Below are 15136 nucleotides of genomic sequence, written 5' to 3'. Positions count from 1 at the left end.
CAATGCTTGTTCTTTCTTGTCATTTTGATAGTAGCCATTCTGTCAGATGTGAAGTGATATATCATTCTGGTTTTGATTTGCATTTTCCTGGTGATTAGTGATGCTGAGCAATTTTTCATGTATTTGTTGTCCATCTATATGTCTTCTTTGGAAAAAAGTCTACTCAGATTCTTTGGCCATTAAAAAATTTTATTGTTTGTTTTTGCTAGAGTTGTATGGGTTCTTTATATATTTTTGATCAGATACATGATTTGTGAATATTTTCTCCCATTCCATTGGTTGCCTTTTCATTTTATTGATGGTTTCCTTTTACTGTGCAGCTTTTTATTATTTTATTTTATTTTTTTTTTACTTTACAATATTGTATTGCTTTTGCCATACATCAACATGCATCCACCACGGGTGTACACGTGTTCCCAATCCTGAACCCCCCTCCCAGCTCCCTCCCCATACCATCCCTCTGGGTCATCCCAGTGCACCAGCCCCAAGCTTCCTGTATCCTGCATCGAACCTGGACTGGCGATTCATTTCTTATATGATATTATACATGTTTCAATGCCATTCTCCCAAATCATCCTCCCTCCCTCTCCCACAGAGTCCAAAAGACTGTTCTATACATCTGTGTCTCTTTGGATGTGCAGCTTTTTAGTTTGATACAGTTCTACCTGTTGATTTTTGCTTTTGTTGCCTTTGTTTCTGATGTCAGAAAAAAAAAATTCACCAAGACTTTACTGCTTATGTTTTCTTCTAGGAGTTCTGTGTTTTCTTCTAGGAGTTTATGTTTTCAGGTCTAACGTTCAAGTCCTTAATTCACTTTGAATTGGTTTTGTGTGTGGTGTAAAATAGTGGTGCAGTTTCGTTCTTTGCAGGTGGCTGTACAGTCTTCCCAGCACCATTTATTGAAGAGACTATCCTCTCTCCATTGAATATTCTTGGTGCTTTGTGGTAAATTAATTGACTGTATATATATGGGTTATTTCTGCACTGTCTGTTCTGTTTTATGGGTCTGTGTGTCTGTTTTGATGCCAGTACCATGTTGTTTCAATTACTGTGACTTTGTGACTTTGTAGTAGTTTGAAACCAGTTAGCATGATGCCTTCTGCTTTATTCTTCTTTCTCAAGGTGCTTTGGCTATTTGAAGTCTTTTGTGATTTCATATAAATGTGAGGATTGTTCATTCTATCTCTTTGAAAATGCCATTGGAATCTTGATAGGGATCATATTGAATCTGTAGGTAGCTTTGGGTAGTACGATCATTTTAACAGTATTAATTCTTCTAATCCAGGAGCACGGAATGTTTTTCCCTTTATTTATGAGGACTTGCTTTGCAATTAAAATTCTGTATAGTCATGAACAAGTTCTTTTCGGTAAAATGTAAACAGTGTGATTGTTCTAGGACACTGTCAGGAAAAATGAAGAAGTTCTATGTGTCTAATCTGTAGATGGAGCCTACAGGCATAGCTTGGGGGAGTAGCTCTGGAGTAACTTTACTTAATACATCACACCTCTTAAAACCTGTAAGTAAAGCTACTCTAGACCTACTGGAGTAGGCAGATTTATTTGTTTCTGGTTGTTTGTATGTAAATCTAAGTAAGTTAAGCACTGCATTTTCATATTTTGATTTCTAAAACAAAACTAGCAGTCAAGGGAGGAAGAACAGAAGGGTAGACAAGAGACTTATTAGATAGGATAAATGATATGTAAATTATTATAATTTTGAGAAAATATTTATAAAATTATAACAAATAAATAATGGGAGAATGAGGAAAGAAAGAATAGTACAGGTAAAATTAAAACAGGATATATATTACAGAAGTGAATGAAAAATTCATTAGTTGAAATGCAGGGCTAATATTTTATATGTCTTATAATTATTTTTTGTCATTTAAAAAGAGTCTAGTAAAGCATGTTGTTAGTCTACAGATATCTGAGAACTCAAATGCAGCTTTTTTTCTCTTCCAGTAATTGTTACTCTTGAACACTGTTTGTACTAATAAACCTATGCACTGCCATTTCTGGTCACAGCTTGGGGTAGGAGCCAGGGGCTCAGGTGATCTGGTGTAGAAACATGATTCTATCCCTCATTCACTGTGTATCCTTGGGCAATTTACTTACCTTTCTGTGCCTTACTTTTCTTATTTGTACTTACCTCTTTTTGTACTTCTAAATATTTATTGTGGGGCTAATGTGTCACAGGATCCACTGCTTAGAAATGCAGTTATGCTGAATATCAGAGTGCTGCTGCTGCTGCTAAGTCGCTTCAGTCGTGTCCGACTCTGTGCGACCCCATAGACAGCAGCCCACCAGGCTCCGCCATCCCTGGGATTCTCCAGGCAAAACATGGAGTAGGTTGCCATTTCCTTCTCTAATTCTCAAGTGAAAAGTGAAAGTGAAGTCGCTCAGTCGTGTCCAACTCTTAGTGACCCCATGGACTGCAGCCTACCAGGCTCCTCCGTCCATGGGATTTTCCAAGCAAGAGTACTGGAGTGGGGTGCCATTGCCTTCTCCAGAATATCAGAGTACCTGTATGCATTTGAGAAAAATTATAGCCATTGTACTTCAAAGGGTTCATCAATCCATCAAACGTTTCTGGGGCCCTGTTCATATGTTAGCACTGTTCTTGGTGTTCAGGATACCCCAGAGAGCAGAATCCTTGCCCTCACTGAGCTCACCTTCAGGAGATGTGGGGAGCAAGTAGGGCTTAAGACATATATAATTGTGTAGCAAAATATTAATGCAAATTATGTTGTCTTCACAGTCAGATATAATTACCTGTGCTCAAGAAGTGGAAATGATGATAAAGCAGTTAGAAGCCCAGCTGGAACAATTAAAATTGACTGTAAAGTCAAAGACAGCTGTCCCAACATCACAAGTCTTTGTAAGCATTTGTCATCAGCTTTGAAACTTGTTTAAGGGTGAAGGAACTTTGAAGTCCCATAAAATTGGATCAAAAGTAATTTTAATTGTATTTAATATGGAAAATATGATATTAGTTTTATACGAGTTGATCCTGTTCTTTTTGCTTATTTTGTAGTTAATAATCATAGAACTCAGTTGTTGTAAGTTGAATGAGAGGATTCTCTTAGTAGGCAATTGCTACCAAAGTACGTGATACCAGTATTGTCTGTCAGTTCACTTGCTCAGTCATGTCCAACTCCCTGTGATCCCATGGACTGAAGCATGCTAGGCTTCCCTGTCCATCACTAACTCCCAGAGCTTGCTCAAACTTCTGTCCAACGAGTTGCTGATGCCATCCAACCATCTCATCCTCTGTCGTCCCCATTTCTCCTGATTCAATCTTTCCCAGCATCAGCGATCTTTCCCTGATTCAACTGACTCTTTCACAATGAGTCAGTTCTTCATATCAGGTGGCAAAAATATTGGAGTCTCAGCTTCAGCATCAGTCCTTCCAATAAATATTCAGGGCTGATTTCCTTTAGGACTGACTGGTTTGATATCCTTACAGTCCAAGGGATTCTCAAGAGTCTTCTCCAACACCACAGTTTAAAAGCATCAATTCTTCGGTGCTTAGCTTTCTTATGGTCCAACTCTCACATCCATACATGACTCTACTGGGAAAAACCATAGCTTTGACTAGAGAGACCTTTGTTGGCAAAGTAATGTCTTTGCTTTTGTTGGTCATAGCTTTTCTTGGCTTTTAATTTAATGGCTGCAGTCACCATCTGCATTTTTTTTGAATGCTCCAAAAAATAAAGTCTGTCACTGTTTCTACTGTTTCCCCACCTATTTTCCATGAAGTGATGGAACTGGATGCCATCATCTTCGATTTTGAGTGCTGAGTGTTAAGCCAAGTTTTTCACTCTCCTCTTTCACTTTCATCAAGAGGCTCTTTAGTTCTTTGCTTTCAGCCATAAGTGTGGTATCATCTGTGTATCTGAGATTGACATTTCTCCCGGCAGTCTTGATTCCACCTTGTGCTTCATCCAGCCCGAAATTTTGCATGATGTACTCTGCATATAAGTTAAATAAGCAGGATGACAATATACAGCTTTGATATGCTCATTTTCCCAATTTGGAACCAGTCTGTTGTTCCATATCCAGTTCTAACTGTTGCTTCTTGATCTGCATACAGATTTCTCAGGAGGCAGGTTAGGTGGTCTGGTATTCCCATCTCTTGAAGAATTTCCACAATTTGTTGTGATCCACATAGTCAAAGGCTTTGGCATAGTCAAAAAACAGAAGTAGATGTTTTTCTGGAACTCTCTTGCTTTTTTGACGATCCAACAGATGTTGGCAATTTGATCTCTGGTTCCTCTGCCTTTTCTAAAACCAGCTTGAACATCTGGAAGTTCACGGTTCATGTACTGTTGAATCCTGGCTTGAAGAATTTTGAGCATTACTTTGCTATCATGTGAGAGGAGTGCAGTTATGCAGTAGTTTGAACATTCTTTGGCATCGCCTTTCTTTGGGGTTGATAAACTGACTTTTTCCAGTCTTGTGGCCACTGCTGAGTTTTCCAAATTTGCTGGCATATTGAGTGCAGCATTTTTACAGCATCAGCTTTTAGGATTTGAAATAGCTCAACTGGAATTCCATCATCTCCACTAGCTTTGTTTGTAGTGATGCTTCCTAAGGCCCACTTGACTTCGGATTCCAGGATGTCTGGCTCTAGGTGAGTGGTCACACCATCATGGTTATCTGGGCTATGAAGATCTTTTTTGTATGGTTCTTCTGTGTTTTCTCGCCACCTCTTCTTAATATCTTCTGCTTCTGTTAAGTCCATACCATTGCTGTCCTTTATTGTGCCCATCCTTGAATGAAATATTCCCTTGGTATCTCTAATTTTCTTGAAGAGATCTCTAGTCTTTCCCATTGTATTGTTTTTCTCTATTTCTTTGCACTGATCACTGAAGAAGGCTTTCTTATCTCTTCTTGCTATTCTTTGGAACTCTGCATTCAAATGGGTATATCTTTCCTTTTCTCCTTTGCCTTTTGCTTCTCTTTCTCTTCTCTACTATTTGTAAGGCCTCCTCAGACAACCATTTTGCCTTTTTGCATTTCTTTTTCTTTGGGGTGGTCTTGATCACCACCTCCTGTACAATGTCACGAACCTCTATCCATAGTTCTTCAGGCACTCTATCAGATCTAATCCCTGGAATCTGTTTGTCACTTCTACTGTATAATCATAAGGGTTTTGATTTAGGTTATACCTGAATGGTCTAGTGGTTTTCCCTACTTTCTTCAATTTAAGTCTTTATTTTGCAATAAGGAGTTCATGATATGAGCCACAGTCAGCTGCTGGTCTTGTTTTCACTGACTGTATAGAGCTTCTCCATCTTTGGATGCAAAGAATATAATCAATCTGATTTTGGTGTTGATCATCTGGTGATGTCCATGCGTAGAGTCTTCTCTTGTGTTGTTGGAAGAGGGTGTTTGCTATGACCCGTGCATTCTCTCAGCAAAACTCTATAAGCCTTTGCCCTGATTCATTCTGTCCTCCAAGGCCAAATTTGCCTGTTACTCCAGGTGTTTCTTGACTTCCTACTTTTGCATTCCAGTCCCCTATAATGAAAAGGGTGTCTCTTTGGGTGTTAGTTGTAGAACTAACTTCAACTTCAGCTTATTCAGCATTACTGGTTGGTTCATAGACTTGGATTATTGTGATATTGAATGGTTTGCCTTGGAAATGAACAGAGATGATTCTGTTATTTTTGGAATTGCACCCAAGAACTGAATTTTGGACTCTTGTTGACTATGAGGGCTACTCCATTTCTTCTAAGGGATTCTTTCCCACAGTAGTAGATATAATTATGTGAGTTAAGTTCGCCCATCCCAGTCCATTTTAGTTCACTGATTCCTAAAATATCAATGTTCATTCTTGCCACCTCCTGTTTGATCACTTCCAGTTTGCCTTGATTCATGGACCTAACATTCCAGGTTCCTAAGCAATATTGCTCTTTACAGCATCGGAATTTACTTCCATCACCAGTTACATCCACAACTGGGTATTGTTTTGCTTTGGCTCCGTCTCTTCATTCTTTCTGGAGTTATTTCTCCACTCTTTTCCAGTAGCATATTGGGCACCTACCAACCTGAGAAGTTCATCTTTCAGTGTCATATCTTTTTGCCTTTTCATGCTGTTTATGGGGTTCTCAAGGCAAGGATACAGAAGTGGTTTGCCATTCCCTTCTCCGGTGGACCACATTTTGTCAGAACTCTTCACCATGACCCGTCTGTCTTCGTTGGCCCTACGCGGCATGGCTCATAGCTTCACTGAGTTAGGTAAGGCTGTGGTCCATAGTATTGTCTGTGGCAACAGAAATAATCCATAGTGCAGTGTTGAAAGCATGTTTACAGTAGCTAGTTAGAAATTGCCTCCAGCAAAGAGGTGATATAACTTGTGACCTTTCTGAAAAGATAGATAAAATCACTTTGTTTACAAGACCTGCATGTATTCCGAATTTCTGATTATCTGCATCACCTTTTTAGGTAAATCTGGGAGCGATCACTGGGTTGGGAAGATCCCCTGGAGGAAGCCATGGTAAACCACTCCAGTGTTCTTGCCTAAGGAATCCCCATGGACAGAGGAGCCTGGAGGGCTACAGTCCATGGTGTCACAAAGAGTCAGACATGAGTGAGCAATTAAGCACAGGGAGCCCCAAAGATATACAATATGCATTTACAATATTTTATGGAGCATTTTGAGTTTCTGATAATTTTCTGTAATCATTCTCAATATTTGATTTTAAAAACCAAGGAACAAAAGCCTAAGTTATTTCACTTATAAGTAGGGCCTGATTAATTTTTTGTTATATGAATATGAAAAAGAAATATTTTATCTCACTAACACAAAATCTCTAACTTACAGCTTACAAGAAAATGCCCCAAGATGTATCCCTGACTTTCCAAGTTCTTTTGAATCATAATTGAGCCAGATAAATCTAATTATAATGAGTCATATTTAGCTATTTTTTTAAAAAAAGATTTTTTTCCTCTAGACCTTTTGAAGTGAAGTGTCCGTGAATGTTTCTTACATGATCATATGTCTTTGGTTCTTTTGAATAAACTAACTTTCTAACAATTATACCAAAATAATATACTTTGAAATACAAGTTTATTTTCTTGTAATTTGTGAGTCCAATTTCTACTGATTCTATTGTCTAACTTCATGAGACTTTCACTTGTCTTACAAGAGAATTAATCTCTTTATCACAACAGAAATTTGTACTAATTTTTAAGAGTGATTTATAATTTTATTAAACAGTGACATTTTGAACATTTTTGTCTCTTCTGCAGCCCATCTTCATTGCCCTTTCCAACCTGTGGACTAGCTTTCAAGATGAAACTGTCTTGATTAGCATCCTTAGTAATTTAACTACTCATCTTGAGCCATTCCTGGGGGCTCATGACCTGTTCTTTCCTGAGAAAGTGATGCAAGTTCTTCTTGATGGAGTGACTGTGAAAACTGACGTGTGTAGAATAAAAGAGCACATAGGTAATAGAAATCATCTATTATTTCCTCTTCCTGTTAAAATTACCTCTAGAATAAAGTCACTCTTTTGTTTTAAAATTTTCAGCTTTTATCTTTCTGATAAAGTTTTGAATATCTTTCTTGATTATAAGACTACTAACGTTCATTATAGAAAATGTAGAAAACTGTGAATATATAAACTGAAGAGTCTGCTATCCAGCAATAACCACTGGACCATAAAGAAGGCTGTTGCTGAAGAATTAATGCTTTCTAACTGTGGTGTTGGAGAAGACTCTTGAGAGTCCCTTGGACTGCAAGGAGATTCAACCAGTCCATCCTAAAGGAAAGCAGTCCTGAATATTCACTGGAAGGACTGATGCTGAAGCTGAAGCTCCAATACTTTGGTCACCTGATGTGAAGAACTGATTCACTGGAAAAGCCCCTCATGCTGAGAAAGATTGAAGGCAAAAGGAGAAGAGGGCAGTAGAGGATGAGATGGTTAGATTTCATCACCAACTCAACGTACATAAATTTGAGCAAACTCCAGAAGATAGTGAAGGACGTGGAAGCCTGGCATGCTACAGTCCATGGGGTCACAAAGAGTCAGACACGACTTAGCGACTGAACAACAATAATCATTCCTGATGTTATTATTAGTGTTTTGGTTAAGAGTGATTTCATGTGCTCATGGGTTTCAGTTGTAATCTTAGTGATTTTGTTAATTGGTTTGTAGTAGAAAAGGATGTTAATCCTTGCTCTATTTGTGCAAACAAAGCTCCACTTTTTCAGAGTGCTTTTTGCCATATATCTACCCCAGATTCAGGTGGAAATTTATAAATCAATAAATGTTACTCCTGTACAATCGAGCTCATGTTACTCCTGTAAAATCGAGCTCATTTTAGACCCTTTAAGAGATGCACTGATTCTTATATAAAGGCTGTCTTTACCAATAAACTTCTTTTTATATTTGTAGCCCCTTCTATAATTTGAGTTAAATACAACTCAAAATTCATAAGAAATGTCAAAATAGAGTTTGGGAATTGAATTGTTGCCTAAAATGGAAAGTTTTTTGAGAAAATGAAATTAAATAGTTTACTCTTTAAATTTCCTTTTCAAATTCTATTTTTTTGAAAGTGAAAAATAAAATATAGTGGTAACACTCACTCTTAAACTGCTAGAATATGTAAAACCTGAACACTAAATCAGAAAGACTTTAAAACATCCTCCCAGTTAAAGTTTTTCCTACTCATGTCATTTTGTTGAAACAGCATATCTATGCAAATACTAAATGAAATTGAAAAGTTAAAGGCACTTCAGCAGTAGATATTAAATTCAACCATATTGGCAAGATGTGTCATCTCCTACTATGAATCAGAATTGTTTATGCACTAGAACACAATTTATCAAGTCACTGCTCCAGTGAATTGGGAGACCCAGTGTTCTTCTAAAAAAATTTATACTTGCCACATCTCATCACTGTTTGAAGCTTTCAGGCACATCAGGAAAGAAGAGGGAAGAAGGTTTGTTTTTTCTGAAGTATGCATTTACTTCCAGCTGTAGCCACAGGGTCGTTTATAGTGTCTACTGTTTGCATACAGAGCCAGAAACAGAAGTGAAGGTAGCACTGCAAAAGCAAGATGCTCAGGCATCAGTGCTTTGTAAAGGCTCTTTTTTATTTGTGTAAAAAAAAAGTAGCAACATGAAGAAGACTTTTTATAAGTGTGAAGAACAAAAATTGCACTCCTTGTATCAAAATTAAGTTACTGAAAAATGTTTTTGTGACTCTTTCTGCTCATTCTCAACCATTTCAAGAAGGGACGGTCCTAGTATATAAGCATCGTATTCAAAGTATTTTGTCACCTTGCATATTATGTTACTAAGAGCTATGCTGTTAGTTAATTTATTTCTGTTTTAGTCACATAGCAGCCAGTCTCTTCTGCTCATTTACGCAATGAATAAGGTTTCTCTTGTACTCCTCTTTCATTTTAGAAGATAAAGTAAATGTGGCAGATTTCAAAAAACTGGAGTGGCTTTTCCCAGAAACAACAGCCAATTTTGATAAATTATTGATTCAGTATCGGGGATTTTGTGCTTACACTTTTGCTACAACAGATGGTCTTCTCCTTCCAGGTACGTCATTGGAAATAATACTGTTCTCCCTTCTCGAATTTTTTTTTATTTAAATGAAATGTGCTTATTGTCACTCATTCACTTTGTAAAACTTTATGGAATCTAATGTTGAACTAAGAAAGGAGCTACAAATGTGATCCAAATGAAGTATTTATCTCTGAAGCGCTTGCAGTATAACCTGATAAACTGACATAAATAAGTTACAATGCAAGTGATAAGTGATGGAATGTATATCATGAAATATAAGTGCTGCAGTGTCATAAGAGGGGATGACTCATATGTCAGTGAAGGATTCTAGAAACATTATATGGCATTCCTAAAATATGTCATTTTCCAAAGTGATTACTTGAAAGAGCAACACTAGTGTGACCGATATGTTTATTAAAAAATATTCTTTGTCACTTTATGGCTCTATTCCATTAACATAGATCAGTATTTCTGTATAAGTCAGATCCCACTAAAGAAATGGCCAGTATTTTATCAAGTCAAATTCCCCTATGAGGTATATATATATTACTGGAGCTTCTCCAAAACAAAGTAAATCAGAAATTGAGAGGAAAATAAATTATTATTCAAAAACTGCCATGTGAATTAGAAATAGAATCATTACAAAGAATTATTTGGATTGTATATATGCAGGGTAGAGAACATACACTTTGACTCGTTTTTTTATGGTAGTAGATTTTTTTATTATGGGAGTAATAAAAGGTTTACCTTGGGGAACTGAGAGAATAGTATTCTGAGGTCCCATGAGGGTCACTGATACTGGAGAGAAACCAAACAAGAGCCATGAAGTAATGAAAAGCAATGGAATGGAGGTGGTTTCTTTCTTCTCTGTTCTGTTTTTTCCTTCCCTTTCCTCCCCTCTCCCCAATTTCTCTCTCTCTCTCTGTTCACAAATACAAAAGGAAGGGAGTCATGAGATAGACAAACAGAGAGAAACATGGATGCAGAGTGAAGAGAGCAGTACCACCATGTGGCTGGAAAAGCTATGGATGGAGGAGCCTGGTAGGCTACAGTCCGTGGGGTTGCAAAGAGTCGGACACGACTGAGCAACTTCACTTTCACTTTTCATTTTCATGCATTGGCGAAGGAAATGGCAACCCACTCCAGTGTTCTTGCCTGGAGAATCCCAGGGACGGCGGAGCCTGGTGGGCTGCCGTCTAGGGGTTGCACAGAGTCGGACACAACTGAAGCGACTTAGCAGTAGCAGCACTTGGAGAGCCTGGTTTCTAGTCCCCATTGTCTGTTAGTAAACAGGGTAATTTTGAGCAAATCTTGTGCTTTGGACCTCAGTTTCCAGGTCCAGAAAAGGAGAAGGACCAATTAGGAAATCTCTTTGGTCCCTTCCAGCTCCCATCAACTATGATTCTAAGAAAGGGGGAGAATGAGAAAAGTAGACAGACTTGTGGGGCTTTGGGTTTTAGCATCCTTTCTGAATCAGCTAGTCTGGAGACTTTATTTCTGCTTATTCCGTTGCTTCTACGTCTACACTGTTCTCTGGGCAGTAGCCACCTACGCTGCCTGGGAGGAATGCTCTAGGAGTCTCTCCTTCCTCAAGACTGCAGATCACAGGGCTTGAGTCCCCAGGTGATGCTGGGGCTTACCTGACAGAGTCCTTTCAGATGACATCGTTGACTTTATTGTCTGCCCCTTCTTCCCTTGCACACTGCTCCAGCCCCACTGGCCTTCTTGCTATTCCCAAACATTCCAAGTCCATTTTTCACCTCAGAGCTTTTGCACTGACTATTCCCTCTACTTGGACCACTTTCCCCCTCACCCCCACATAGCTACATACCTTGCTCCCTCATCTTATTCAGCCTTCTCTGTTCACCCACTTTAAAATATCAATCCCAACCTCCTTCCTTTGGCTGTTTAAACTGCTTTACTTTAATCTGTTTACTTATTTGTTTTCTGTAGCACTGATCACTCTCTGGCCTATGCTATATTTATTGATTTGTTTTCACTGTATTCTCAGTGCCAAGAACAGGGTCAATAAATATTTGTTGAATAAGTGAAAGAATGAATAATAAGAGTGTTACTGTTTCCTATATAATTCCCACAAACTGTGGATACTTATAACCCATATTTTATGTAGTATCTTTTCATAGTGGGAAATACTTCCTAACATGCAAATGTGCATTTTGGGAAAAATGTCTCATTTTTGTAGTTCTTACCAAATTATTTTTAAAACAATGCTTCTAGTAGTTGGTTTGGTTTAAGGAGATTTGAAAAACCTGCTAGATGACTAAGTGGCTTCCCATAGAAGATTTTTAAGCAACTTATATCTGGATAGTGAACTATGTTTAGATAAAATCATAATTTAAAGCTTAACAATATGGTACTTCCCTAGCAGTCCAGTGGTTAAGACTCCACGCTTCCAATGCAGGAGGCATAGTTTCAATCTCTAGTCAGGGAACGAAGATCCTGTATGTGGCACGGTGTGGCCCCTCCCCCCCAAATTAAAAATATAAAATAAATTTCTTTTGAATTTTACATAAATATAATTTAACAAAATGTGTAACTTAAAACTGCTAGTTGTAACATTTCAGCTAAATAAAGACATGTGATGTATTAAAAATGGAGTATGAGGGAAGGGTTCTATGAGCGTATTATAAACATAGAATCACTGAGTATTTCCTATCTAATTTAGTTCCTTTTCTTAATTTTCAGGAAATCCATCAATTGGAATTTTGAAATATAAAGATAAGTATTATACTTTCAATACCAGAGATGCTGCATATTCGTTTGCAGAAAATCCTGAAAATTACATTGATATAATTAGAGAAAAAGCCAAAAGAAATGCAGAATTGATTCAGCTACTGGAACTTCATCAACAGTTTGAAAGCCTTATTCAGTATTCTCAGGTAAGCAGGGTTGGCATTTTAAGAATTTATGACATTTAAAAATGTAGTTGATAAAAAAGTTACATTTTGTTGTAGAATGCTTCCCAAGTCCAGGCAGGAGACATGGTCAGATGAGGGCCTTTACAGGTTATCTGAAAGGCATTCACATCCAAAGATGGAAACTAAGGAAATCCACAAAAAGTAAATGAAAACAAGATAAGGAGTCAAACTGATGAATTGGACTGGAAAAAATCTGGAAGGACAAGACTGCTGCTGCTGCTGCTAAGTCGCTTCAGTCATGTCTGACTCTGTGCGACCCCATAGACGGCAGCCCATCAGGCTCCCCCGTCCCTGGGATTCTCCAGGCAAGAACACTGGAGTGGGTTGCTATTTCCTTCTCCAGTATGTGAAAGTGAAAAGTGAAAGTGAAGTCGCTCAGTTGTGTCTGACTTTTAGCGACCCCACGAACTGCAGCCTACCAGGCTCCTCCGTCCATGGGATTTTCCAGGCAAGCGTACTGGAGTGGGGTGCCAATTGAGATAAATCATTGAAACTACAGTATTTCCTTGTCTAAAACTGAAGGAGCTCAGTACAGGTAATACAGGTGATAACTCACGCTCAGAGGTGTGAAATCATTTAACAAGTTTAAATGGCAGTAGTCTGAAAGGCTGCAGAATGAATCTGAAGGTGTGTTTCTGTGTGAATTGGTGCCTATCCCCTAATACATTCAACAGACATTTCCTGAACTGCTTGCCATGTGCCAGGCATGATACTTGGCACAGTGAACAAAGCAGGTAACAATCCCTGCCTGCAGGAGTTCCCATTCTGCTGTTGTAGATCCTTGTTTTCTTCTTGCCTCTCATTTTCACTGTTCCAACTTTTAATTACTCTGTCATCCTCTCTGGTTTAATTTACCCCTTTTAAACTCACTAAAGTAAAATCCTGCAAGGCATTATTTATGAATGTTTTTTTTTAATATGTATCAACATTCTAATGATCAAGCAGGTGGGTTTGGGCTGGACTAACTGGGTTGGCAAGGACCCCAGCAGTAACTGGTAGGAGGAAGATGGGGCTGGTGACTGTGAGCACAGAGGGTGGTCTGAATGCTTGGGCAAGGAGACTGAGAACCGGCCAGGGATGACATGGCTGAAAGGGATCTGCTGTTGGCACTCTTGTTCTGACACGCCTCTGCCAGCCTGTTGATGTGACACTGCAGCTGTCCTTTTAAGGTAGCAGGAAGACAGGGAAAGACTAGACTCAGATAATCAGAAAGGTATGCTGAGTGTGGATATCTTTTCTATTAAAGGACAATTTCCTCCTACATTCCTGGTTTTCCCTTTCTGTGTATTTAATCCTTCACTAACCTTCACTACCCTTAGAAGTGAGTATTCCCTCTACATATTTCATATTATATTCATAATTTTTACTTGCCATTTACTTGTATTGATATAATATTGTTATCTTTCAGCATCTTTTTATCTACCTAATTATATCATAAGGTCATTTTGAAGGCAGAAATTATATCTTATGCTAAATAGTAGGCATTTAGTAAATCATCTGTTTCTTGATTTGGAGAAAGAAGTTAATCTATTTGCCCTCTCCTTCTCTAGGACTGGAGTTTCTTAAGCCTCTCTACCTGCTCCAGCAGCCTCATTTCCAGCATAATCATAACTTGTTTAGCCTGGAATTATTGAATACTCAATATTTTAATACTGTAGTGAGCTTCTGGGTGCTTTGGAAGAAAAATGAATCTATTTAACTAAAATGGATAATAATCTGCTGTGTATACATTGTTTAAGATATATTCTAAAGGTATTCTGATACCTTAAACAAACATGATTTATACCTAATACTTAATAGCTATTCTAAGCTTCAATCCATTTCCAATAAGGTATTCACTTATGCTTCAATTGTGAAAATTGGAGAGGAGCATTTGATTTGGGAATGAGTGATGTTATGTTTTCTCCTTTCAAAATATACCTCCTACATTAAGGAGGTATAAAATAAAATTGGGCACAAATCCACAATGCCCAGGAAATTAATTACATTTGGCTTACTTTAATTATGAGCTTTTATTTTTTTTTTCTTTGCTGATATTTACAAGTAAGTTTCATATTCTTCTTTTTCTAATGTTTTGTTAATTTTAGCTAAATATTTTAGTTATCTGTAAAATAATGTTTATTTTTTAGAAGTATTAATTATAAAACTCTACTTCTTTAGATGAAAGAGGTTGACAAACGTTATATAAAACCAATTACAAAATGTGAAACTGGCACTCAGACGGATACGCACTTGTTGCCACCAACAATTGTGAGATCATATGAGTGGAATGAATGGGAATTAAGAAGAAAAGCTATAAAATTGGTTTGTAACAATATTATCTTCTAAATTATTTATAGTTGGAGAATTTTGAAGAATTTTAATCTGTTATTCATAGAGTTGGTATGCTAAATTATTTACATGAAATAGTGAGTTGTACAGTTTTTTTTTGCTAAAATAAAAATAATTAGCATAATTTATAATTTTCTAGCTTTACAACATTATCTTCTAGTATTAAGCATATGTAGAAATATAAAAGCATGAAGCTGCTCTCAAATTTTATCAGTCAATAACTATAACAGTAATAGTTTCTATCCTTCTGTCTCTCTATTGATCTATATAATGGTTTTAATCTATTGTGCCAACCTATGGGGTGCTAGTATGTAAAGCCCTCCAGCTTCTTCTAATC

The 15136-nt window shown here is 37.6% G+C and overlaps 1 protein-coding gene across 5 annotated transcripts in view; it reads left to right on the top strand.

The window, feature by feature from the left end:
* CFAP206 (cilia and flagella associated protein 206) overlaps nucleotides 1-15136 on the top strand; it is a 47541-nt gene that overhangs the window by 16644 nt on the left and 15761 nt on the right. For 3 of the 5 annotated variants that reach the window (XM_086317793.1, XM_086317792.1, XM_086317791.1), the window contains exons 8-12: nucleotides 2759-2878; nucleotides 7258-7456; nucleotides 9422-9562; nucleotides 12236-12429; nucleotides 14629-14772. In XM_086317793.1, the coding sequence (XP_086173919.1) occupies nucleotides 2759-2878; nucleotides 7258-7456; nucleotides 9422-9562; nucleotides 12236-12429; nucleotides 14629-14772 (798 nt within the window). The remainder of the gene's footprint in view (nucleotides 1-2758; nucleotides 2879-7257; nucleotides 7457-9421; nucleotides 9563-12235; nucleotides 12430-14628; nucleotides 14773-15136) is intronic. The other 2 variants (XM_086317794.1, XM_086317795.1) reach the window with 1 other exon arrangement.

The sequence above is a fragment of the Bos grunniens genome, chromosome 9 (genome assembly GCF_055505025.1).
Source record: "Bos grunniens cultivar Pamir isolate PY7600 chromosome 9, Bosgru_T2T1.0, whole genome shotgun sequence".
Taxonomy (NCBI): domain Eukaryota; kingdom Metazoa; phylum Chordata; class Mammalia; order Artiodactyla; family Bovidae; genus Bos; species Bos grunniens.
This window is presented reverse-complemented; position numbering and strand designations above follow the sequence as displayed.